The following is a 26,871-nucleotide window of genomic DNA, read 5'->3' on the forward strand; positions in this document are numbered from 1 at the left end:
TTCTCCTTCTCCTTCTCCTTCTCCTTCTTCTTCTTCTTCTTCTTCTTCTTCTTCTTCTTCTTCTTCACAGATGGGGACCTCCAAAGAAATCCAAAACTAATTGGAATTCAGGGAACAACCAACACCATGGGGTGTCCATCACCAACTGATCTGTCTGTACCATAACTTCTTTGTTCGAGGGTCTGGGCACATTTTAGAAGGGGAAGTGGGGAAGTGGAAAGAGTATAATAGCAAGATAATCAGGATGTCTATAGTGAGACTATGTATTCAATATATGACAGAAAAGCTGCAGTCAAGGTATCTCATCCACATGACCTCCTCCACAGTCACCTCAACACCAACGGACATTCCAGCATTGATGGACAAATCTCAAGAGAGTCCACTCCTATATAAAGAGCTATAGTAATCAATGAGTGCTGAGAGGGAGAGTGAGTATTGTCTAGGGATGAGCCCCTGATAGGCTATCCAATCCCAAGTGGTCAGATAAACACATTTACACATGGGTGGCAAGAAATGGGTCCAACAGATAGTACTTTTATATTTATATACAAAAAATGTAATAATGATAGTTGAAGAAGAAATCATGAAGTTGAGAAGGAGGAGGACATGGGAGGAGAGGGAGGAGAGACAGTGGTTGAATACAATAATCATGTAGAAAATTCTAAAAAAAATGCGCTTTTAAAGAAATTCTTTTTAAAAACGAGAATGAAAATAAGAGAGCTAGAGAGAGTGAGAGAAGAAGTAGTTATCCTGAGAGTGATCATGGAAAGGGCTGAGGAGCGTCTTCTGAGAGTATTCTTTATTTCTGGGCCACACCAATGAGCAGTGTCCTCCCGATCCCAGAACAAAAAAACCTTAAAGGGGCAGTGGGAAGCTTCACACCACGTGATGTAGTTCAGTCTTGTGTAAGTGACAAGGAACATGGAGGAGCATGGGATTGTAAACTGAGAGTAGCTGGGACTCAGCACAGACAGCGCCTCCACTGTGTCCTAGAGTGAGCTTCAGGAGGCGTGGCCTGATTACGACTGTGGGAACAAGCCATAAAGCTGCAGCCCTGTGCCCTAACGCTCAGGTGAGGAAGCAGTGTCTTCACCGTGCACAGGAGGAGGGTGGCCGAGAGCATGGCTTCTAAGATAAGAGCTTGAGAGAAGACTCAGAGTTTGTTCTTGTTGGGCAGAGGGGGACAGAAGCTAATCTGCAGGAAGTTCTTCGTGAAGAGCACATGGTAAAGGATGTGAGAAATCCAGATTGTTCTCTGTTCCAAGTCAATCACCATTGGCCATTAGACGCTGAAGACCAAAGGCCCAGGCTACCAGCTATGAGAGAGTGAGTCTCCAAATGAGTATCATACCAGGCTGGGCCACTGAGATGATTCTGTGGATAAAGGCACTTGCTGCCAAGGCTGGCTGCTGAGTTCGACGTCCAGATCACGCATGGTGGAAGGAGAGGACCAATTCACTCATGACCTCTAACCTTCTTATGTGAAGAGAAGCATTTTCCCACTCACTAAAACACACACATATTCTCTGCCTGCCTGCCTGCCTGCTTGTCTGTCTCTCACACACATAAAATGCATAAGTAATGTAAACTTAAAAATAAAACTGGAGACAGCTTTATCAGGCTCATGTCATCCAGCATTTGCTGGCATCCACAACTGTCTCCTGAGAGGCCCTGACAGTACCCGACTAATACAGGAGTAGAGGCTCACAGCCATCCATTGGACAGAGCACAGGGTCCCCAATGAAGGAGCTAGAGAAAGGACTCAAGGAGCTGAAAGGTTTGCAGCCTCTTAGGACAAACAACAATATGAACTAACTAGTACCCTCAGACCTCCCAGGGACTAAACCACCAACCAAAGAGTACACATGGTGGGACTAATGGCTCCAGCAGCATGTGTATAGCAGAGGATGGCCAAGTTGGTCATCAATGGGAGGAGAGGCTCTTGGCCCTGTGAAGATTCTATGCCCCAGTGTAGGGGAATGCCAGGGCCAGTAAGCAGGAGGGGATGGGGTTATGAGCAGGGGGAAGGAGGAGGGAACAGGGGTTTGTTTTAGCTTTTGTTTTATTTTATTTTATTTTATTTTATTTTATTTTATTTTATTTTTTTTTGGAGGGGAACCTGGGAAAGGAGATATTGTAAATAAAGAAAACATCTAATAAAAAAATCAAACTGGCGGTTCCTCCAGAAATTGGACATAGTTCTACCGGAGGACCCAGATATACCACTCCTGGGCATATACCCAAAAGATGCTTCAACATGTAATAAGGACACATACTCCACCAAGTTCATAGCAGCCTCATTTATAATAGCCAGAAACTGGAAACAACCCAGATGTCCCTCAACAGAGGAGTGGATACAGAAATTGTGGTACATCTACACAATGGAGTACTACTCAGCTATTAAAAACAATAAATTTATGAAATTCTTAGGTAAATGGATGGATCTGGAGAATATCATCCTGAGTGAGGTAACCCAATCACAAAAGAACAAACATTGTATGCACTCTCTGATAAGTGGTTATTAGCCCAGAAGCTTGGAATGCAGGAAGAACAACCCACAAACCAGAAGGAACTCAAGAAGAAGGAAGACCAAAAGGTGGACATTTCATTTCTTCTTAAAAGGGGGAACCAAATACCCATGGAAGGAGTTGCAGAGATTAACTATGGAGCAGGGACTGAAGGAAGGGCAAGCCAGCCTAAATATAGCTATCTCCTGAGAGGCTCTGACAGTACCTGACTAAAACAGATGTAGAGGCTCACAGCCATCCATTGAACTGAGTACAGGGTCCCGAGTGAAGGAGTTAGAGAAAGGACCAATGGAGCTGAGGGATTTGCAGCCCCATAGGACAAACAACAATATGAACTGACTAGTACCCTCAGAGCTCCCAGGGTCTCAACCACCAACCAAGGTCTGCACATGGTGGGTCTGATTGTCCTGGCAGCATGTGTATAGTAGAGGATTGCAAATTCAATCATCAATAGGAGGAGAGGACCTCGGCCCTGTGAAGGTTCTGTGCCCCAGTGTAGGGGAATGCCAGGGCCAATAAGTGGGAGAGGGTGGGGTGGCAGGCATGGGGAGTGGGGAGGCAACAGGGGTTTGTTTTTGTTGTTTTTGTTTGTTTGTTTGTTTTTTGGAGGGGAAACTGGGAAAGGAGAAATTTACATGTAAATAAAGAAAATATCTAATAAAAAAACTCGATATTAGCTTATTTTGTTATCTGCCAACATGAGACTCAAAAGTCAGTGTTTTGCTATACTCATTCATTAATTCATTAATACATCCATCCTTTCAGTCATTCTTCCACAGGAGTCTGTTCTTTTTCTAGGCACAATGCCTTCCTACAAACATAGGCAGATTTCTTTCTTTCTGAAGCTCTAGTTACCATGGATTGGAAGGCAGACTAGCATCTCGAAGGTAAAATTAGAGAGGGGTTGACTGGAACCACAAAGGGAATAAAAGAAGAAAATGAGAATGGCATGGTGGGGAGATGCTGCGCTCCCAGAAGACCAGAGTTCAGTTCCCAGCACACGTTTTAGGAGACTTCACAAAGCTCCAGGGGATGCCACACAGTCACCTGGCCTCAGAGGGCTCCTGCATGCATATAGTACACAGGCACACACACGCATTAAGGTAAAATAAACCTTATAAAAGTGAATGATTAAAGAGATGGCCGAGGGTCTCTAGAGGAAGGGGTTAGTGAAGGCACCTGTCTACCCACAAATGCTTCTGAGAGTGAGCAGAGATCACGTAGGGGGAATGACACGTTCAGGGGCACTGACTGAAAACAGGTCATGTCATGTTGCTCCTACATACTCCAAAGTCTCCTAAGTACCACAGTACTGTACACCCCTCCCCCCACACTGAGGCAGAGGGATGAACATACCTGCTTAGGACTCAGGACCCAGCTTCCTACCAAATGTAAAGATTTCCCTCTCTCTCTTTATCCAGCCATATTTTTTCATTCATTTTTTTTGAATAAAAATTTATTTATTTATTTATTTATTTATTTATTTATTTATAGTCGGTGTACTACATACATGCATATGGTTCCTGCACAAGTCTGAAGAGGCCATCAGACCTCCTAGAACAGGAGCTAAAGGCCATGGTGAGTCATCCTGTGGGTGCTGGAAATTGAACCCACATCCTCTGAAAGAGCAGCTGGTTCTCTTAACCACTAACCCCTCTCTCCAGCCTCACTTTCAAAGCTGCTGGTACAGCTCGCCACACTGCTCAGCACACTACTGAGGCACAATGCATCCCCAGGGGAAAATATTCTATTTGTTCTTAATGGACAGAGAGTTTCAAGCATTTCACTGACACAAGGGGAAACTGAGGTTGACAGCCATGGATTCACACAGTTTGTAATAGCCACCAATCAAAACCTCCTGGGGTCTGCACACAGTGTCAGAGGCACAACGCACACCAGTGGGTCGCTGCCTTTCCAGCCAACACCATCCAGATGGGCACAGGATATTTTGAGCCTTCAAATCTCAAATGCTGTGGCTGAACCTGCACAAACAGATGTATCACCATGTGAACAGCCAATGGTTGGTGTGACCTCTGGGTGCTAGGTGGAATGTTTTTACTTTGCACACACTGGTCTTGACTGTTCCCGCTTCCTGCCAGTATGTGCCCACACTGGGGCTTTAAAATTTAGTGCAGGAAACACCCAGAGCAGACAAACTAAAATATATGAATGTTTTATTTGAATTCACACTGTTGAGAGCAGGATGTGTATTTTTTTTGGGGGGGTAACTCAGCCAAAGGATCAAGATAAGCCCAGATTGTGTGGGTCTCACCACACATGTAGCCTGAAAAAAAAAATCCTTGAGACCAAGTCTGGCTGAGGGAACTGTGCAATCTTAACAGAAGAGACTGCCAGGAAGTCCTGGCTCCAGATAATTGTCCCAGTCCCCTGAGTCCAGGTGACCTGGAGCAGTGTGAGGAGGATTGGAATCTGACCTTTGACATTGAACAGAATGATTTATTAGCTGTCAGAATCTTCCAGCCGTAATTTTGTCTTGTGTCTTAATATCCTTCTATGCTGCGAAACGACCCAGACCCACAAAGGAAATAAACCTTTTTACTCGCTCCTAAAGTGCTGTTGCTCAGTGTGTTCTTTATCACACCAAGAAAAAGAGACGTAGAACAGTGTATTGGGAGGAGCAGACGGCACATCGATTTGAATCACTGTTCTGTTCCCTGTGCTCATGGTCTCTTAAGTTTTCTGGTTTCTCTAGCTATCTGTGGTGGTTAAGCGCATACATCTGAAGACACTAATTACAAACTGCAAGTGGGAAAGAACACGGGGCATTTGTCTTTGGTCTTGGTTTTGGTTCCTATGATCAGTATATTTTCTAATTCCCCCCATTTTCCTGCTATTTTTTTATTTTTTATTTTTTGTCTTTACCTCTGAACAGTATTTCGATAGGGTATATATATATGTATATATATATATATACATATATATATATGTATACAACACTTAAACATAAGCTATATGATCATCTCTAGGTGCAGAAAAAGTCTTTGACAAAATCTAACATGCCTTAATGATAAAAGTCCTTTACAAGAAATAACATTAGGTAGTGGGGGTAAAGACAACAAATTATTTCCAAAAACTCATATACATTTGTAAGTAAGCAACTTGTTATAGATTAACAAAGTGTAAGCAAGCAAGGTATTTTTCTCAGCCAATTTCTCTTATTGGTAGGCAGAAATCTGTAGCTACAAAGAAGGGGTAATTATTTTATAATTTATCTTTAAAAGTAATATTGTAAAAAGCTTAAAAGAAACACACAAATCCAAAATTTTATATAAAAGTCAGTTATCTACCTTAAATCCTCAGAATGCACATCTACTCATTAGCAGTTCTTAATAAATCATATCAGGAGGCTGAGGGCAAAAATTGATACAAGAAATCAATCATCAGCAGTCCAGCCTCCGTGTGAGTCACATCAGCCAGTGCTGCCATGGCTCTTGTTCCCTGACCGTAAAAGGTGCCTAGCTCAACTAAAAGGAGTGTGCCTTTCTGGACTTCAGATTGTTCCCTAAGACTTTCCACATCAGAGCTAGTAGTAAAAACATCTCAACATAGTTTCACTAACAATTTTATTTTTCCAAATGTTTTCTAAGAGTGGTGGTCATTGCTGACAGTATACTTCTTTCTTCAGGTGCTGACTGAATCATTAATCTGCTCCAGCAGCAATCCTGAAAGAGATCAATCATTATTATTGTGAGTGCCAGAAATACTGCCCAGTGAGGGACTGGAAGACCCCGCTAGATTTTTCATATAATTCTTAGATTAAGAGGAATGTGAAGGCAGCCAGCAGAGCAGAACTCCACAACAGCATGAAGTCCTCAGGACACATAGTCCTCTGGCCATGTCACAGCGAGGCTCACCCATGTGGCTGTGGTTACCAGTGGGCCACATTCCATGAGTTCTAAAGCCATTTCCAAATGTTGGTCCTCTTGTATGGCCCTCAACAATTAAGTCTAGCAAATTCTTTCCTGCAGAGAAATTGAAACAGATGCTGCTGATCTGGACGGCTGCCCTGCCCCAGTGTCAGGGCCTTGTTCAGATTTAAGGCTACCTTGTAGACACTGCAACATTTGTTCCCCCAAGAGTGCTGTCACTGGGAAACTGAGACACGGGGAACACTTGTCCACATGACACCCACACAGGCCACAGGGGATAGATGTGAAGCACAAGCTATCTGTCTCCAGCCGCGTATCCAGTGTCTCCACCCCGGAGGCCTTCTCAGGTGTCTGTGAAGCAGAGAGGAGCTGATGTTAATCTTGGTCATCAGCTGCTTAAGGGGACACGTTGTCCAAGAGTTGAAAACAAATGGACAGTTAGACCTGACTCTAGACCTAAGTCACCTGCCTCTGGAGAATCTCTGAGGAATTCTAGGTCTGTCAGCGCACGTACTAGACAGGAAACCATGTTTCTGGTGTGACACAGTCACTCCTGGAAGGTGAAGGATGGGGTTTTGTTTAGTCACCCTTACTTCAGTAGGCCCTTCATGGAACACAGGACTCTTTCTGCTCAGGGAGTCACTGATTTCAAACAACCTTAGCATCTTTCTCTCATCTCATTTTGCTCTTTAGAGAAATAATCCTTGCAGGGACTGGCCTTAGTGAAAGTTAGCATTCCAAATCCCAGATCTGACGAGCACACCTGTCCTAGCCTGAGTTCTAGCCAGTTCTTGCACTCCATCTTTTTTTTTTTTCCAGTCAGATCTGCTTCTGAAAACATCCACTGGGAATGTTAGAGAGATGGCTCAGTGGTTATGAGCACTGGATGCTCTTGTAGAGGAGCCAAGTTCAATTCCTAGTACCTCCATGGCAACTTGTAACCATCTGAAACTCCAGTTTCAGGGGACCCAATGCCCCCTTTTAGCTTGTGTGAACACCAGGTATGTTTGTGGTACACAGATACACATACAGCCAAAATAACAAACACATAAAATATTAAAACAAAGCAAACAGCCACCCTGTGGATCAGGAAATATATCTGCATGATCCTCAGGTCTGGAGGAAAGGGCATTATAGGCCAAGGAAAAGAATTATGATTCTGTTTCAAGCCTACTTGCCTGACTCTCATACCCTTCATTCTTTGGAGGCTCATCGTTTGTCTTTTGTGGTCCTGTGCCTCTTGCCAGTCACCATGGAACACCTGGTAAGTTTGGCACGTTATGATGGTCTAGCCTGGGTAGTGAGCTGAATTCCAGTCCTGCTCATTGACTCATGTGAGATTTCTGAACACACGTCAAGCCCTGAGGACAGACTGTGGATGTTTCTAATGGAAGTTCAGTGTGCACTCTTCTTCTGTCTGATCTCTAGGGCAGCCTTGAGAAGAAATGCCTTGGAAGTCACTGGCCCAGGCTCAGCAGTGGAGGTCAGTACAGCCAGAGGAACATGGTGCAAGGCAGACAGTGGGTCACTGAGGACCAAGAGAGACACTGGGGCTATGACTCCAGGTCCTAGGTCTGTACTATCAAGCTCTGCAGCTCAGCTCCCATATGACAAAGACCGTTTCTCTCACACAGCACAGGAGACCCACCGTGTCTGAGCACTCAGGCCCTTCTGCCTGGTTCTCTAAGGACATGGATTGGGCGTGTAGGTTACAAAAACCAACACTGGCTGAAAGGGGTCTTTGCAAGGATCCGAGGTCCCACAGGGAGCCAAGCTATTTAACTTGAGTGACTTCATTCTCAGCCCACAGAGGACAGGTTACATTCATTTAAGAAATGGTGTGTGTATTAAGATGGTCTATCTGTGAAGTCATTCACCAACTGTTTCAATGAACAGTTCTGCTTGGAGGGTGGCACAGACATTAGGTGAGGGTAAGAATTTGGTTCATTGGCTGTGATAATTTGGAAAAGCATTCATCTTAGAGAAAGAGTAACTTACAAAGTCCTCTTCTTTAAACTTGATACAATGGTAACAAACGTCACGCAAAGCATTCAGTCTCACTCTTTGTTATTCTCTTACAAGCCCCTTCCCAATTTAATTGTCTATGTTTCTTTTGGGTATATAAATACTTTTGAAATATGTAAACTGTTCTGAAAACCATAGTATAGTATAAAAACATGAAATAAGCAATACTATTAATAGAAAGACTGAGTTATGAGAAGCAAGATTTCAAGACCCTTATGTTGTACACAGTAAGACACTGTCACGAACAAACAAGCTGAAAGTGTATGTGGATTGTATAATATTGGACCTATTTCTCCAATTAGCAAATTAGAAAGACCATTGGATGACAATCAACAAATTTCTAATTCCTCATATTTTTGTATTTCAATTGATTAGGATCTTTTTGCTTTTTGCATTTTCTTTGACTCTTGTGTCAATGTTTTCTAAGGTGTCTTCTGCCCCTGAGATTCTCTCTTCTATCTCTTGCATTCTGTTGGTGATGCTTCCATCTATGGCTCCTGATATCTTTCCTAGGTTTTGTATCTCCAGGGTTGTCTCTCTTTCTGATTTCTTTATTGTTTCTATTTCCATTTTTAGGTTCTGGATGGTTTTGTTCATTTCCTTCACCTGTTTGATTGTGTTTTCCTGTAGTTCTTTAAGGGATTTTTGTGTTTTCTCTTGAAGGGCTTCTAACTGTTTACCTGTGTTTTGTATTTCTTTGAGGGTGCTATTTATGTCTTTCTTAAAGTCTTGTATCATCATCGTGAGAAGTGATTTTAGATCTGAATCTTGCTTTTCCCGTGTGATTGTGTGTGGGCTTTCTATGTTGGGAGAATTGGGTTCTGATGATGCCAAGTAACCTTGGTTTGTGTTGTTTATTTTCTTAAGCTTGCCTCCTGCCATCTGGTTATCTCTAGTGCTACTCGCCCTTGCTAAATCTGACTAGATCCTGTTCTTCCTGTGATCCTGGTTGTGTCACAATTCCTCAGAGTCAAGCTGTTTCTGTGATCCTGTGATTCTGGGATCCTGTGATCCTGGGCTTGTTAGATCACCTGGGAGTGGAGCTTCCTTTGGGTGTTTTGGGACTGGCTGCAGAGCTTGTGCCCAAGGACTGCTCAGGGCACCAGCCCAGACAGACCGGCGGGCACCTGAGCCACTGGGCTGATGGAGTTCCTGTGTGCCTGGTACTGCTGGTTCTAGTTACTCCCAGTGTTGGGACAGATGTGTCTTCCTCACCTCTGATCCTGGGCTTGTTAGAGCACCTGGGAGTGGAGCTTTGATTGGGCTTTGTGGGACTGGCTGTGGAGCTTGCGCCCAAGGTCTTCTCAGGGCACCAGCCCAGACAGACCAGAAGGAACCTGAGCCACTGGGCTGACAGAGTTCCTGTGTGCCTGGTCCCCGGACTTTTCATTCTGTCTGTCACTCATGCCTTCCTGTTCCCTCCGTTTGCTAACATATTCTCCATGATCTAAAAGGATCACTCAGAACTTGGAGCCATGCCCTTGTTCCTTTCTCCCAAATGATCCCATCTCCCATCTTGTCTCAGTTAATGATTGGGTTCTGCTCTGATTCCAGTGGGGCTAGAAGAGGCCAGAAGATGAAGGTACTTGGGACGCCTGTCCCCACGTCAGGATGGGATTTCCTGTTTCACTAACTCCTCACATCAGGCATCAGATTGTTCCTGGGGTCAGTATCTGCTAAGTGGGAAAAGTGAAACCCAGGGTAGATGCTCCTGAGCCACATCCTGACTCCGAGGGTCCAGCTGTGCAGGACCGTGGACACCAGCACATGTGATGTCTGCAGGGAAGAGAGAAGGACACTCACTAGGAGAATGGGGAACTTCCTGTGGAGTTTGGAGGAGGAAGACTTGACAGTTGATACAGTGTCCTAGTTATCGTTAACTGTCACCTTGACACAGCCCAGTGTTACCTGGGGGAAAAGTCTGCACTAAATAACTTCCTTATCAGGTCTGGGTGTGGACATGTGTGTGATTGATTGTCTTAACTGACGCAGGAGACTCAGGCCACTGTGGGCATAACCATCTCTAGGCAGGTAGTCCTTTGTTGTATAAGAGCGCTAGCTAAGTGTAAGCTAGAGAATGAGCCAGCAAGCAGCGTGTTTTCTGCCTTGACTTACTTCAGGGCTACACTATGACCCAGACCTGGACAGGAGTGCATGCTATGCGCTCCTGAACTTGCTTCTGCTCAGGCTCTTTTTATTTATTTATTTTTTATTAGATGTTTTCTTATTTACAATATCTCCTTTCCCAGGTTCTTTTCCCAAAAAAAAAAAAAAAAAAAAAAAATAAGAAAAGAAAAGGAAAGAAAAATAAATTAAAATAAGAAAAAAAATTAAATAAAAAAGCAAAAACTAAAATAATCCCCTATTCCCTCCTCCCTTCCCCTGTTCACCACCCCACCCCCTCCTGCTTCCTGGCCCTGGCATTCCCCTACACTGGGGCATAGAACCTTCACCGGACCAAGGTCCTCTCCTCCCATTGATGACCAGGCTGGCCATCCTCTGCTATATACATGCTGCTGGTGCCATGAGTCCCCCCCATGTGTACTCTTTGGTTGGAGTTTTAGTACCTGGGAGCTCTGAGGGTACTAGTTAGTTCATATTGTTGTTCCTCCTAAGGGGCTGCAAACCCTTCAGCTCCTTGGGTCCTTTCTCTAGCTCCTTCATTGGGGACGCTCAGGGTCTTTTTATCACAATGACAGAAAGAGACCTAGAGCAGTGTACAGGGAAGAGCAGTTGGTACATTCATTTGAATCACTGTTCTGTTCCCTGTCCTCGGTAGCAGACCCTTCAGTATCCAGTGGGCCAAGAGAAGGAAGGAATGAGCCCCCAGACATGGGCCAGTGAGTACGGGTGCACCCCCTTTCCTTACTGTCATTTCCTGTAAGTCTGAAGAAAATGTACCAGGACTGTCCTTTAAAATTTTGTGAGCACAAGGCTCCTTCCAAGGATGCCCATCTTCTAGATGCACACTTTTTCCAACTTCAGTCCAGGACTTCCAGGATAGCATCTGGAATCCTGTGTAGACCCACCCTACACTAGATAGGATTAGATCTGCAGAGCACAGTGGGTAGGATGACAGGCTCTACATCCACCCCCCCAACCCCGTGCCTGATCAGGGGAGGTCACATTTAACGTGTTAACCATGCATGCTGTTGCTCTAGACATGAGATCACAGTTCTGGTGATCTCCAGGGGGTGATATCAGGATACACACTCAACACTCAGACAATTGTTTCCCTGAGCCATGACCTTGCCTAGGAGATTGGTTTCCATCCCTGTACTTACTAACATGGATGTCCCTCCCTGCTCTGTTTCTTGTGTACAAGGATACCCCTTTGTCTGGGGAACCTGAAAGTCCCCTCCCTCCTGGCATCTCCTTTAGGGGAAGAGTGTATATCTGCAGGGGAGTCATCCAGACAAAGGGCTTAGATGATCCAAGAAGACCAGAGAGAACCAGGGTTCACCTGTCGACAGCCAACACATAGTGCTGGAAGGGTTCCTTGAAACCCTCCATAGGAAGAGGAGCCCACAGTCCTTTCTAGGATACTCAGGACCCTTCCCAACACTCAAGACATGAAAATCCTCCTATAACTTTTTCTGGATCTTTCTCTTGGATCAAGAGCTTGACTGGTGACTGTAGTAATAAAGGATTGATCTTCATCCTTAGTCATCACTCAGCTGGTCCCTTTTAGCCCTCACAGACATCTCTGTCACCTTCCTCATGGGAAAATCCCACCTTCCCAGAGCACTGAGGATACAGAGCAGACTGGGTATTCAGCTGGTTCTCTGTTGGTTCTCTGTGTCACACAGGGACACACAGGCAGGATGGAGGCTCCCTCTTTGGTGCTGACAGACTCAAGGCCAGGAGTCAGCAGATGTCAGCCTTGGGATGAACGGTTGTTCTCTGAGGGCATGAAGATGCTTATCAATACAGCTCCTCAAGGTGTTGCTTGGAGGAGAAAGATAAAGAGAGGGATGCAGGGCAGCACTGAGAGTGGAAGGGACCAAGCAGTGCCTTGGACACAGACCCCACCACCCATAGCCCCTTGGATTCTGGGAAGTGCTCCTGCCTGAGAGGACACCTAGCTCAAAAGGAGGAAGGACAGCAGAGGCCAGGTGTCTTGCTGGAGCTGAAGCTCTTCTCAGAGTGAGGCCATCACAGCTAGAAGAGATATGGAGGTGTCCTCTGTGCTTCCCAGTAAGGGGTGTAGCCCTTGGCCGGGGCTCCTGCTCACAGGTAAGTGTGCCTACTCCCTGACTGTGTGTGGGGTGGAGGGTCCCAGAGTCTTCTGAAATGGACAGGACCCTTAGGGAAAATATGTGGGTTTTGTTTACATTCATGGTGGAGAAGGTGCAGTGAGGGCAGAGTCTCAGCAGCAGGAAGCTCTGAGCTGATGAGGGAAGGGAAAATTCTCAGTTCTCCATATTCGAAGTTAGTCACATTGGTTGCCATGGTCTGAAGCCAGATGTTCCCAACCATGACAGGGTGACTCTCCAAATAGAAGTCAAACCTGGGAGGGCCAGTGAGACAGCTCAGTGTGTGGAGACAGGACACTCTGAATTCATTCCTCAGCTCTCACACGGTAGATGGAGATACAAACTCCTGCAGGCTCTTCTCTACTCTCCACACAGGTGTGTGTCATCCATCTACAGTGTGCACACTGAGACATATGCCTTCCCAAACCCACACATACCATACAGAAATATAAATCACACTTGAATGTAATGGTTGCCATTTGCTACAAACCTGGGAACTATGTAGATGAATCCATGGAGATATCTCTCCTTCCTTCCTTCCTTCCTTCCTTCCTTCCTTCCTTCCTTCCTTCCTTCCTTCTTGCCTGCCTGCCTGCCTCCCTCCTTCCCTCCCTTCTTTTTTCCATACTGGTTTCTGAGATTTTTTATTTTCAGGAACTGAACCTTCCAAGGAGACCATACAAATCTCTGTCCTCAATAAGCCTTTTTTTCCTAGTGGACCAGAAGTCAGAGTATCCAGAGGAGAAAGCCAATGGTTTAATGGAACCTTAAATAGAACAGAAAACAATTCAGAAAGTGAGAACTGTGTGGAGGACAAGGAGGAGGAGGAGGAGGAGGAGGAGGAGGAGGAGGAGGAAGAGGAGGTCAGAGAGCCACTTCTCCTCATACCAGATATTCTTTATATGAAGAGTATAGTAGTAGAGGATTCCACAGAGAGAAAATGACACCCTCTGAGGCTCTGAGGACATGGAGGTCAAGTTGCTCAACTCTATTAAAGGTGCACTCCTACCCACAGGCATAAGCTGAGGGATGCTCACACCTGCTCAAGATTGGTGGCTTCTCTCTCTTTCCTTTTAGCCTCCCTCTTAACCTGCTGGCTCCTGCCCACCACTGCCCAAATTGACATCAAATCTTTACCACCCCAAGTGGTTGAGGGAGAAAATGTTCTTCTATGCGTTGAAAATCTGCCAGAGGATCTTATAGCCTTTGTCTGGTACAAAGGGGTGACAGACATGAGCCTCGGAATTGCACTGTATTCACTGACCTACAGCGTAAGTGTGACGGGGCCTGTGCACAGTGGTAGAGAGACACTGTACAGCAACGGGTCCCTGTGGATCCAAAATGTCACCCAGGAGGACACAGGATTCTACACCCTACGAACCATAAGTAAACGTGGAGAAATTGTATCAAACACGTCGATGCACCTTCTCGTGTACTGTAAGTAATTGTGAACTCTGGGTTCTGGGTGGGGTCCTTCCATTAGACACACGGAAGTGTCAGGCCTGGCCTGTGTCTCCCTTCCCACTGCATTGTGTCTCCATGTTGGGGCTTGAGCATTTAGTGCAGGACTCACATGGTGGAGAATAATGTCAGTTGTGCAGAATCCTTCATTTGACTTCACCTTGGAGAAATCTGGGTGCATGGTAGGCAAGTCTGCCACGGACACCAGCTTCTGTCTAGACAATTGGGGTTCTCAGCAGGAATCTGTCTGTGAAAAGGCCTGGAGGGAGGAAGGTTTTGCCTGCTTGAGGAAGCCATGTGCTCCTTATGAAAGTGAATACCAGGAATCTCTGATTCCAGACCTCTGTTCCAGACTTATTTCCTGATGGCTCTGAGAATCATTTTACTAGAGTTGCATTTTGACTTTCTGTCAGCAGAGACCAGTGCTTTTGAGTCGTGAAAGTCTTTTGCTATGTGTAATCAGACAGTGTCCTGCAGTGAGAACCATGGTTAGGCTGGGTCTTCTGACCATCCCTAGTGACTCAGCAGAGACATCAGAGCAGGTGCCAGCCCATCATTCAACTCTTCTAATGGACTTATGAGCTTTTCAGGAAGGTCAGGACCCCTAAGGAGAAGGACCGAGGACACAGGTCCTCCTGACAAGTTCTTGTTTTCTGGGGACAGTTTAGGGATTTCTCCTCTTCATGCAATTGATCACAGGCTCTGCTGATGTGGACAGTTCCCTGTGGGGCAAGTGGATCCATGTCACCAGAAAAAAACTGGGAAGGTTGAGTGGATTCAGAAACCCTGGTAAATTCTCATATCTGAGAACAGCAGGTGCTTGATTTACTGCAGCTGTGGTTTCTGTCCTGGAGCATGTGACCACGACACCCCACATGAGGATTGTGACACCTAGTCAAGTAGCATGGGGCACAGAGATTAGCATGGAGAACCATGCTAATCAGGTATGTAGATGGACTGGGTGTAGCCAGTAAGCTTCCCTTCCTGGACATTCCTTCCGGCAAAAGGTCAACCCTGAGTAAGCTGTATACATCTATTTTCCACTACCAATACACAATTTGGCAAGTATGAACTGTCTATCTCATCAAGAACCTCCGTAGGGGGAAGCCACAGAAGGCCCCTCTGCCCTCCAGATATGGACAGTTACCTCTGAGCTAAGCTGGAGTACCCCATCCCCCTGCAATGGGCTCATCTCAGGCTCTTGGACCAGTCCTGATTTTGAGAACCCCAGCTTCAGCCCCAGACTGTATTGTTTCTCACCTGGGCTGAAACCCTCATCTTAGGCTACGTTTGTAGCCTAATGCCTCCAGTTTCATGTGCCTGAGCTGGGTTCACACACCCCAGTTGCAAGGTGGAACTCGGACCCACGGTTCCTCAGAAATGACCTGAGGTTCCTGTAAAGCCTAGGAGGAGGCAGCATCAGGGCATATAATCAATGCCTAGGAAAGTATTTTCTGTACCAGGAACCCTCCTTGTATCCTGGCTTTTAACTCTGTCCCTATAGAACTGGAGGCCACTGGCACAGCCTTCTCAGACCTACTAGCTGCTTCCTGTATCTGCTACCCTGCCAGGGGATCATGTTCACATTCCAGACATATATTTTCTCTGGGAATGAAAGGGTGTCCTATGGGAATCACCTAGACAGAGAGAGGTTCAAGGCATCTCAGAACGGCCATAGAGCACATGGGCAGACCCACCACACAGCTCAGCAGACAGAGGAACTGTGAGCACTGTTTTGAAACCCTGCATGGGATGATGGAGAGTCCAGAGCAGTCCTTCCAGGACTCGGGTCACCTCCTCCCACACACTCAGGCTGTGAGCTCCTGACACATCTGCTGCTGGGCCTTTCTTCTCCCTCAGAATCCTGACTGGTGCCTGCAGTGAGAATGGATCTGTCCCTTCCATACTCATCATGCAGCTGGTCCCTTTGGATCCCTCACAGACATCTATCCCCTTTCTCCTGAGGGCAAATTCCATTTTCCAGAGCACTGAGAACACAGAGCAGACTGGGTGCCCAGCTGGGTTTCTGTGTCACACAGGGAGTGCAGAAGCTCCCTCTTTGTTGATGACAAAGGCCATGGTGGAGCAGATGGAAACCTCTGGGTAAACAGCTATTCTCTCAGGGAACAGGGATGCTCAAAGGCTTGTTGTTCATAGTGTGTTCTAGAGGACTAAAGCATAAAGAGCCAAGGGGAGAGGGTTGGTGGGCAGCACTGAGAGTGGACAAGGAGGGAACACAGCCTTCCCCACCCCCACAGTTCTTGGGACTCTGGAAGATGCTTCTGTCTGGGAGCAGGCTGAGCCTAGAGGAGGGGAAGGGCAAGAGAACTGGGGAGCTAAGCTGGAGCAGACTTTTCACAAAGGGAGGAGAGCCGCTGGCTTCAGCGACCAGGAAAGTGCCTTCTGTACCCTCTGCAAAGGTTGTACCACCAGTCAGGCCCTCTTGGTCATGGGTGAGGAGACCACACTTTACAGAGTGTGAGGGGAGAGGACTCATCTATTCTCTGGAGTCTCCTCAGGAACTTAGGGAGAGAAGACACAGTGGGACAGAGGCTCAGCGGCATCAGGAGGCTCTTGGTGAAGAAGTAGGGGGAGGGGGAGATTTTTCTCACCCAGTTATTCATCACGAGCACAGTATTCGGAAGACTGATATTCTCAGCTGTGAAGTCCCAAATAGGAAACCAAGCTGATGTTGATCAGCGACATGGCTCAGTGGATATGGGTGCTTGCTTGCTTCATGTCTGACAACCTGAGAACCAGTGAACGTAAGTTGTCCCCTGACTTCCACCTAGGGATGATGTCCTGCACCCACTCACCCACTCACACTGAGACATGCCCTTGACAGAAACACACACACACACACACACACTGAGATAAATCCATGCTCTGAAACTCACACAAACATATAATTCATAAATAAGTTTAAAAAAGTGGAAGACTCAATACTCTACCTCCAGACCTATGAATTCCTTAAATAAATCTGTTTATTGGCAGTGTCCACAGAGATATATATGAATGATTATTATTATCATTATTATTATTATTATTATTATTATTATTATCATTAAATGTAAGACATATCAGGGTTCTCATGAAACCCCAGTCTTTTTTTTATGTATTTTTTTTATTATTAGAGATTTTCTTTATTTACATGTAAATTTCTCCATTCCCAGTTTCCCCTCCAAAAAACAAAGAAACTAACAAAAACAACAAAAACAAACCCCTGTTGCCTCCCCCCTCCCCATGCCTGCCACCCCACCCTCTCCCACTTATTGGCCCTGGCATTCCCCTACACTGGAAACCCCAGTCTTCATGCCCTGAAAGCTAGAAGGTGAAGTCACATGTGGATTAGAACCATTAAAGGAACAGAAACTTAACAACAGAGAGAGTTGGAGAGTCAAGAATTAGAGTGCATAGAGGAAGAGCTAGGGAGGCATTATCCCAATGCCCATCTACACTGAGTGTGAGCAGGGATCTGAAGACAGTGAGGTGGGCCATGTTGACACCCAAGGAGAGAGCACCATAGAGAGGAAATAACAAGTGAGGGACAGAGAGCGCATGGAGGTAATGTGCTGACCTCCACCAAGTAGGGCAGGGAGACCCTTATCCACACACCTCGGCTGAGCTATGGACACAACCGCTCAGGACACAGGGAGCCATCTTAGACAAACACAAACGTCCTAATATTGATATATTTCTCTCTTCCCTCTAGCCTCTGTTTTGTCCTGTGGCCGCCCTCCCGCCTCTCAGCTCAGTATTGAATCAGTGCCACCCAGTGTTGCTAAAGGAGAAAGCGTTCTTTTTCTCGTTAGAAATCTCCCAGAGAATCTTCGAGCCATTTTCTGGTACAAAGGAGTGATTGTGTTCAAGAATCTCGAGGTTTCAAGATACGTAATAGCGAAGAATTCAAGTGTGCTGGGCCCTGCCCACAGCGGTAGAGAGACAATGTATAGCAATGGATCCCTCCTGCTTCAGAATATCACTCGGAATGATGCTGGATTCTACACCTTACGAACTCTGAGTAAAGATCTGAAAGCTGAAGTGGTGCATGTGCAACTCGAGGTGGACAGTAAGTCTTTCTCCGGGAGCAGTCAGTGCTGGTCTAGGATTAGACACACAGCACTGTTTTGCTTGACCTGTGCCTGCCTCCCCTCTGTACCTTGTCCCCATGTTGGTTGTTTGAGCACTTTGTGCAAGACACACACAGTGGAGACAAATGGCATAGAACAGACTCTTGTCCTGACTCCACACTCAGAGAGCACTGTGTGTGAACGTGTGTGTGTGTGTGTGTGTGTGTGTGTGTGTGTGTGTGTGATAGGAAAGGGACTCAGCCAAGTCTCTTGAGGCTCTTACTATGAACATGGTATTGAGAAAGACCCTCTTGGCACTAGGCAGATTTTGATATCTTTATGGATGTGCGCCAGGAAACGATGGCTCCAGACCTCTGGCACAGGCTGAACTTCAAGTGACCCTGAAGACTATTTTGCCAGCTTTGGACACTTCCTGTTGAAGCTGACAGGGAACAATAGTTTTTGGGTTTCCGTATTTCTTAATATCTGAAACCAACTAGTGCACTAATTTGAAAGCCACATGTAAGCAAGGTCGCCTCCTTCAAGACTCAGCATGGAAAGCATAGCTGGACAGGTCACCGGGTGTGAACCAACTGTCCTCATTGGCTTCTGAGACTTCCCAGGAAAGCCAGGGTGTCCAAGGGGAAGAACAAAGGGCACAGGTCCTCCACCTCAGGGAATCCTCTCCTGAAGCCAACTAGGCTTTGCTGGTCTTGACAGATCCCAGAAATGAGCTGCAGTCATCCCATTGATCACCAGGGGGAGGTATTAGCTCATGGTCAAACGGTGAGATGCTGGTTTCCAGGAGAAGATGAAAGAAATGATTTTCATTTCTGTCCCGATAGAGCTGAAGGTCCCTCCCACAAGGCCACACTGACCTATTGGCTGCTTCCTGTGGCTGAGAACAGTGCTGTACTAGGGGACCCTGTTCAACTTTCTTCCTTCTAGCATCTTAAGGGAAAAGAGAGGGTGACCACGGGGAAATTATCAAGGAAAGGACTCCCTTAAAAGGTCAGGGTCGACGTGGCCTGACCTGAACTACATGTCAGCCAACAAAGGAGGCTAGAATTCAGGTTTATCTCTGAAACTCTCCACAGCAGGGTGAGCCCACACATCTCCAGGGCACAGGTGACCTGCTGCTGCACACACAGGGCATGGATCTCCTGATACAACTGCTCCAGAACGTTTGTCCTGGATTGGGTCCTGAATGTTGACAGCACTGATAAGCGATGAGTTTCTTTCCCCTGTCACCACTCAGCTGGCCCCTTTCCAGCTCTTACAGACACTCTCTCACCTCTGGCTGAGTGTAAATTCCACCTTCCCAGAGCGTTATGGACACGGGGATGACTTGGTGCCCAGTGGAGTTTCTGGGTCACAGACGTGTTGCATAGGGATCCCAGAGTTGTCTTCTGTGCTGGTGAGAGAGCCGAGGCCAGGAAGAGGAGAGGTCAGCCCTGGGATGATCTGTTGGATTCTGGAGCACAGGGGTGCTTAAGTGTCTGTTACTCACTGTGTGGTCTGGAGACTGAAACATAATGAGAGAATGGAGTAGAGAAGGACCTAGCAGCACCTAGGGAGGAGACAGCAGTGCCTTCCTTGGACAAGGATTCTGTCCATAGCACATGTGGCTCTGGGAGGGGCTTCTACCTAGGTGCGGGCTCATCTCAGAGGGAGGCAGGACAGCAGAGATGACCCTGGGATGGCAAAGCATGGTGGCAGCGCTGGAGCTGAAGCTCTCCTATGCTGTGGGAATACAGGGCACGCGTCAGAGACCATGGGCTCCCACTCTTCCTCCCTAGGCAAGGGAGGACACCACAGGCAAGGGCTGGTGTCACAGTTGAAGAGAGGATTCCCTGATAGTGTGTGTGAGAGGGTGAAGCTCAGGCCCTGGCTGGAGTCTCTAAGGAGGACAAGGGTCTGAAGGAGATTGAGGGTGTCTGCATGCCTCTTAGTGGAGAGGACACAGAGGTTGTCAGAGGTTGAACAGTAGGAAATTCTCAATGAACAGGATATGGTGAGGGGTGAGGATGAAGAGGGGTGAGTTTCCTACTCATATTCAATCATATTGGCTACTGTATCCTGAAGACTGTTGCTCCCAAATATGACAGGGTGACTCAAAAAATAAGTGACTGTGGTGGGCCGGTGAGGTGTTTCAGTGACTGAAGGCAATTTCTGCCAGACTCAGTGACCTGTGTCTAATCCTCAGCTCCCATGTGGAACAAGGAGAGAGGCCTCTGAGTCCTCTAAGTTGTCTTCTGCTCCACACATAGGTACTGTGGCATGTACCCACACATGTACATATGCATGCAGCTATTCACATGTGTTCACACTTGCATGTATTCACACACACAGAGCATCACACACAAAAGAACAGAAACAAGTGTAAAAAATTAAATTAATCTGGGGGTATACATTAGCTAGAAAGGTGAGAGTCTTCCAAATAAAATCCTGGACATGTTGGACCTTGAGCCATTGGTTGCTCATTAGTTTTTCATCCATTCACTCATTTATCCTTCACAGGTATCTGAGTTTTTTTAAACACAGATTCTGCTCCTCACAAAACCCTATTCCAAGTGGACTGGAAGCCAGACCAGCAGAGGAAGCCAGAAGGTGAAGTCAGGTGTGGACTGGAGCCACCAACGAACAGAACAACAATAAGTCAGAGAGCCAAGACATAAGGTCTATGAGGAAAGATAACCAGGAGGCAGCACCCCAACACTGGTCAGTGAGCCAGGGCCATGTTGACATCCAAGGAGAGAGTATCATACTAATCATATGGCAATTGCAGGGTGAAGGAGTACATGGAGGTAATGCACTGACCTCCACCAAGTACAGCAGCGAGACCCTCACCCACACATCTCATCTGAGCAATAGAGACACCTACTCAGGACACAGGGCACCGTGTTAGTCAAATACAAGCATCCCCAGATTGATGGATCTCTCTCTTCCCTTCTAGCCTGTCTTTTGATCTCTGCTCACCCTCCCACCTCTCCCAAGCTCACTGTTGAATCAGTGCCGACCAGAGTTGCTGAAGGGGCAAGCGTTCTTCTACTTGTTCGCAATCTCCCAGAGAATCTCCGAGCCATTTTCTGGTACAAAGGCGTGATTGTGTTCAAGGACCTTGAGGTTGCAAGATATGTAATAGCCAAGAATTCAAGTGTGCCGGGCCCTGCCCACAGCGGTAGAGAGACAGTGTACAGCAACGGATCCCTCCTGATTCAGAATGTCACTTGGAATGATACTGGATTCTATACCTTACGAGCTCTGAGTACAGACCTGAAAGCTCAAGTAGAGCATGTGCAACTCCAGGTTGACAGTAAGTGGTTCTGTGTGATCAGTCAGGGCTATGTGAGGCTTAGACACACAGGTGTGTCCTTTCTGGCCTGAGCATAGTGTCCCCATGTTGAGGTTGGAGCACTTCGTGCAAGACACACATGGTGGAGAAAAATGGCTATAGATCAGACTCCATTGTCTGACTCCCTTCTGCATTCAGAAAGACCTGGATGGAAAGCAACCCAGCCAAAGATGTCAGATGCTGTCCAGTCTTGTGGGGATCTCAATGTATGTTCCCCTAAGAAAGACCATGAGGGCGTCAGGCAGGGGCTGGTTGAGGAAAGGATGACATCCGAAGAGAGGTGAGCACCAGGAAGCCCTGGTTGCACTCATCTGTGCGAGGCTCAACTACTAGTGACCTGAGGGAACATTTTGTCAGGGCTAGACTATTAATAACTCTCAGAGCTGACAGAGAATAATGGTTTTGGCTGTCCATGTCAAACTGGGTAGTTATTTTCTCCAAACATGAGTTTTATGTATAAAATCTAGAAAAAGTTGCAGAGGCCATGGAGGAGTACTGCTTATGGGCTTGCTCCTCATTGCTTGCTCAGCCTGGTTTCTTATAGCACCCAGGACCCCGGGTGGACTGGACCATCTCCCATCAATAACCAATTAAGAAATGTACTCTGGGCTTGCCCACAGGCCAATCTGGTGGTGATTTTTAAATGGAGGCTCGCTCTTTCTAATCTACTCTAGCCTGTCGAAGTTGGCATAAAGCCAGCCAGCATAGTTCCTGATCCTTTTCCAAGACTTGAGCCTGCCAAGAATATCAGACTGCGCCCAGCCCTCACCCATTTCTAGACCAGTGGGCTGGAGGGCAAAGTAGCAAGAACATTTAGAACGGAAAGTCAGAAGTTGAACAGAGCCACAAAGGAAACCGAGAGAAAAACTCAGAGGACTTATACGTGGGGCCTGTGGAGAAAAAGTTCAGAGAAGGCATAACCTCAGCCTCATGTGAGCATGAGTGCACACAGTGTCTGACAGAGAGCAGTGAGGGAATGACGTAGAAGAGAACTCCATGCAGAGGGAATGACATACTCCAGGGCTCGGAGGGAACAGAAGTCACACTGCTGACTTCCAATGGGTGGGGTAGAAATGTCTACACGTGGCTTAATGACAAATTCACCTGCTCAGGATGGAGGTCGCCATCTTTCCATCAAGCACAATGATTCCATGTGATGGCTTTTCTCCTTTCCCTTGCAGCCTCCCTTTCCATTTGCTGTGACACTCTCAACTCTGCCCCACTCATGATCGAGCTAGTGCCACGGCATGCTGCTAAAGGGGAAAGTGTTCTTCTCCAGGTTCACAATCTGCCAGAAGATCTGCGAATGTTTTCCTGGTTCAAATCTGTGTATAGCACCCAGATCTTTAAAATAGCAGAGTACAGCAGAGCCTTTAATTCTGTCATCAAGGGGCCTGCACACAGCAAAAGAGAGATATTGTATGCCAACGGATCCCTGCTGCTCCAGGATGCCACTGAGAGAGACACAGGCGTGTACACACTACAAATGGTAGACAGAAATTTCAAAATTGAAACAGCACATGTGAAAGTCCAGATAGATGGTAAGTGACTCTCTATGGCTTCCAGTTGCTGGGTGTGGCTTACCCTACTTTATAACTGTACTGTGTGGACTGGGCTGTGCCTGCTCTCTCCCCCACTGCATTGTGTCCTCACATTGGCATCTGGGCACTTACTGTAGGACACACATCGGGTGGACCAACAGCATTAGATCAAAACCTGTCACCTGTCTCTGTCTCTGCCCTGAACTCCAGGGGACACTAGGGAGCTGTTTGTCATGGCTTGGTTTTGACTTCCTGTTACAGCTGACATGGCACAAGGCCTTGCTGGCCTGTAGCACCATCTGGTGAACTGCCATGGGAGCCATGGCTAGGCTAGGTCCCCGGACATCTACCTCAGAGAGTCAGCAGGGAGGGCATAGCTGGACAGGTGCCCAGGCCATTAACTAACTGTCCTGAGGGGCTTAGGAGACCCCACAGGTACATAAGGGTCTCCAAGGGGAGGGACAAAGGACACAAGTCCTCCTTGCAAGTGATTGTCCTCTGGGGTCCAGCCCCGTGAATGCTGCTCTGCAGGCAAACGGGAACATTTTGAGCTGTATAGCACCCAGGCATGATCTGCAGTTCTCCCAGTGAACTTCCAGCTGCTATGTGGCTATAGTAGGCCACAACCACTCCCTAGAAAAGTGTTTCCAGGAGCTGTGTGCTTAATTGTAGCCTGGCTTCCACCACCTCCCCCCTCCCCACCCCGCAATGTCCCTACAGATCTGGAGGCCTCTGGCACAACCTTCTCAGATCTACATAACCACCCTACCCCCACAGCCCACACATGCATACACTAACTGGAGTATTAACCAGTGTCAGTAGCTCCGAATATGAGAATTTTATCAACACCTGGACACATGAGGTCTTGAGACATCATCCACCCACATGTATGTGAACCCATCTAGGCACTGAAACTTCCAAAAAGATCAAACTAGCCTTTCCTATCAGGATCCTAGCACTAGTGGACTGGAAGACAGACAAGGAAGCTCACTTTGAAGTGCAGTCAGAGGTTGATTGGAACCAGAAAAGGAACAGGTCAAAGAGGTCAGAAGGTGAAGACTTCCTCTGTAGAGGAAGAGGCCAGGGAAGTCACCCCCATCCCCCACATCCGAGCATGACCAGGCAGGTGAGGACAGTGAGGGTGGAGACACAAGAGGACAGAGTTCCCTACAGAGGAAGCGACACACAGTCAGGTGCACCGAGGGCATGGGGGCCGTTTGCTCACTCCCTCTGACTCATGCAGACATGCCCACCCACCTCCATTGAGTGATGGATCCAAGCTTCTCTGGTCACAGGACCCCATCTTTTCACCCAAGACAAAGGTGTCAATATTGATGAATTTGTCTTTCTTCTCTCTTCTATCTGCCCTTTTAGCTTGTGTTCACCCTTCTGTCACTGGCCAGCTTGTCATTGAATTAGTGCCACCCAATGTTGTTGAAGGAAGAGATGTTCTCCTACTTGTTCATAATATGCCAGAGAACCTTCGATCCTTTTCCTGGTACAAAGGTGTAACCATTCTCAGCAGACATGAAATTTCACGGAACATAATAACCAGAAATAGAAGCATACTGGGGCCTGCACACAGTGGCAGAGAAACAGTGTATTCCAATGGATCTCTTCTGCTCCACAATACCACCCAGAAGGACGCTGGATTATATACCCTATTAACCTCAAACAGACAGTTTGAAACTCAAGGAATACATGCGCACATCCACATATATAGTAAGTAATTCTCTGAGATGTCTGGGTGCTGGTGGGGTTGAATCCATGTTATACACACAGGACTGTCAGGTGTGGGCTATACCTGCCTCTCTGTATGTGTGTCTCCATGTTGGAGTTTGAGAACTTAGTGCAGGGAATATATCGAGTAGATGTACTGAAATGGATCCGAATCTGTCACCTGCCTCCACCTGCAGAATAAGATGTATCCGGGGTAACAGCCCACAGATGACAGTTGGTATCAGACTCTTGGGGCTCTCACCCTAAACATGGCCCCGAGAAAGAGCTAAGGCAGGGTCTAGCTGAGAGAACAATGGTTCATCACAGTGAAGTGAGCATCAGGAAGCCTTGGTTTCGGACCTCACTTCCAGATTCAACTCTAGTTATCCCTGGATAGCTTCTCCTCAGAGCTGGCATTGAACTTCCTGTCAGAGCTGACAGGGAACAAGGCTTTGCTAACTGTGCAAATCCCATAGGTTGTAGGATCAGCTATGCACTGCCTTGACAGCTGCAGTCATGTATGTAACCTGTGTACCTCCTTCTCCTGAGTCTCAGTGGATAGGTGCCAGGACAGAAGCCAATTGTTCTGATGGCCTTAGGAGACTCATGGAAGGTCAGGTCTCCTAGGGGAGGGACAGCAGCTCCTTGCCCTCAGAGGTTTAGCCTAGAGTAAATTGTAAGAGATGCTACTGATTTGAACAGCTCCCCCATCCCAAGTTCAGGCCATTGTTCATATCTATGCACAACCCATAAACACAGCCGTGATCATGCACTCTTTGCCAGTGTAGGAAAACAAAGACCTAGGATACACAGCGGCTGAATCAGGGTCACATAAGCCATGGGTGGCAGATCCAAAGCAAAAGAAACTTGTCTGTGGTCACAGCTTCAAGGTGTCCACTCTGGAGGTTCTTTTAGGCCTCTCTGATCATTACAGTGGTGCTGGCTGAGCTTTCTGAAGGATGGCTGTCATCTGGTCCTCTCCCCTATTGCTTTACAGAGCCTGTGATGCAGCCCTTTATCCGAGTCACTGACACCACAGTCAGAGTGCAGAGCTCTGTGGTTCTCACCTGCCTCTCAGCCGACACTGGAGTCTCCACCCAGTGGCTCTTCAACAACCAGAATCTGCGGCTCACAGAGAGGATGACACTGTCCCCGTCAAAGTGCCAACTCAGCATAGATCCTGTCAGGAGAGAAGATGCTGGAGAGTATCAGTGTGAGGTCTCCAACCCAGTCAGTTCCCAGACCAGTCTCCCAGTCAGCCTGGCTGTGGTGATTGAGTGACCCCTCCTTCTATCCTATAGCAGAATGGGGGCATTTATTTATCAATGGGTACAAAATGGAGCAGAGTTATATGGTGAAAATTGTCAGGTACAGCCAGGGTGCTGAGTCGCGTCTGTATTTCTGAGATAAACATGTACAAGAACAGGCTAGGACATAGAGACTTGGTTTCCAAAAAGAGAAAACATCAGTATAGTAAACAGTACTGCAGTGGTGTTAAGAGTTAGGTTGTGGATCAAATACATAGCCAATCCTCAGAATCCAGGCGAACTAATTTCAGCAGCCACCAATGTTATGGATGCTCCAACTCCCCTGTTAACATGCAGGGTCTTCATAGAGATAAATACATCTTTCATATACTTGAGTATATTCTGTGTATAACTGACTCACATAGCACTAATGCTGCCTGAACACCAATCATCCATATGAAGCAAGGACAAATAACAGAAGGAGGATCTGCCCTATCCTGGTGGACATAATTTGTGTCTAAATAGTTTTGATTCACAATTTGATGCACAGATGTAACATCCATAGCAGAGATCTGACTGGACTCTTTGTATCCTGTCAATGACGTTCATAAGATTCTTTTTCCTGTTCTTCGTTTCTTCCTTCATTCCTTCTTTCATTTTTTTTGGGGGGGAATATATGGGATTTCCCACTTTGGGCATTTTGAAGCACAAAATTGACGTGAAGCACATTCATATTGTCATGTGACCATTAACATTGTGCATTCTCAAAGTATTTTTAA

The 26,871-nt window shown here is 46.8% G+C and overlaps 2 protein-coding genes across 3 annotated transcripts in view; both read left to right on the forward strand.

Annotated features, from left to right (window-relative positions):
- LOC116101691 (pregnancy-specific glycoprotein 22-like) overlaps window positions 1-165 on the forward strand; it is an 80,589-nt gene extending 80,424 nt beyond the window's left edge. Inside the window, exon 9 of the mRNA XM_031385457.1 lies at window positions 71-165. Within this exon, the coding sequence (XP_031241317.1) occupies window positions 71-165 (95 nt within the window). The remainder of the gene's footprint in view (window positions 1-70) is intronic.
- Window positions 166-12,603: 12,438 nt separating this feature from the next.
- Window positions 12,604-26,129, forward strand: LOC116101701 (carcinoembryonic antigen-related cell adhesion molecule 3-like). 2 transcript variants are annotated; one of them, XM_031385478.1, is made up of 7 exons: window positions 12,604-12,679; window positions 13,777-14,136; window positions 17,873-18,229; window positions 21,187-21,546; window positions 22,767-23,126; window positions 24,501-24,848; window positions 25,843-26,129. In XM_031385478.1, exons 1-7 carry the CDS (start codon window positions 12,616-12,618, stop codon window positions 26,124-26,126), a joined length of 2,133 nt encoding a protein of 710 aa, XP_031241338.1. In that variant the 5' UTR covers window positions 12,604-12,615; the 3' UTR covers window positions 26,127-26,129. The 2 variants fall into 2 exon arrangements, with proteins under 2 accessions (XP_031241338.1, XP_031241339.1); XM_031385479.1 differs by lacking the exons at window positions 17,873-18,229; window positions 24,501-24,848 and having other exon boundaries at window positions 12,616-12,679.
- Window positions 26,130-26,871: the final 742 nt, after the last annotated feature.

This window comes from Mastomys coucha, unplaced genomic scaffold (genome assembly GCF_008632895.1).
Source record: "Mastomys coucha isolate ucsf_1 unplaced genomic scaffold, UCSF_Mcou_1 pScaffold21, whole genome shotgun sequence".
Classification (NCBI taxonomy): domain Eukaryota; kingdom Metazoa; phylum Chordata; class Mammalia; order Rodentia; family Muridae; genus Mastomys; species Mastomys coucha.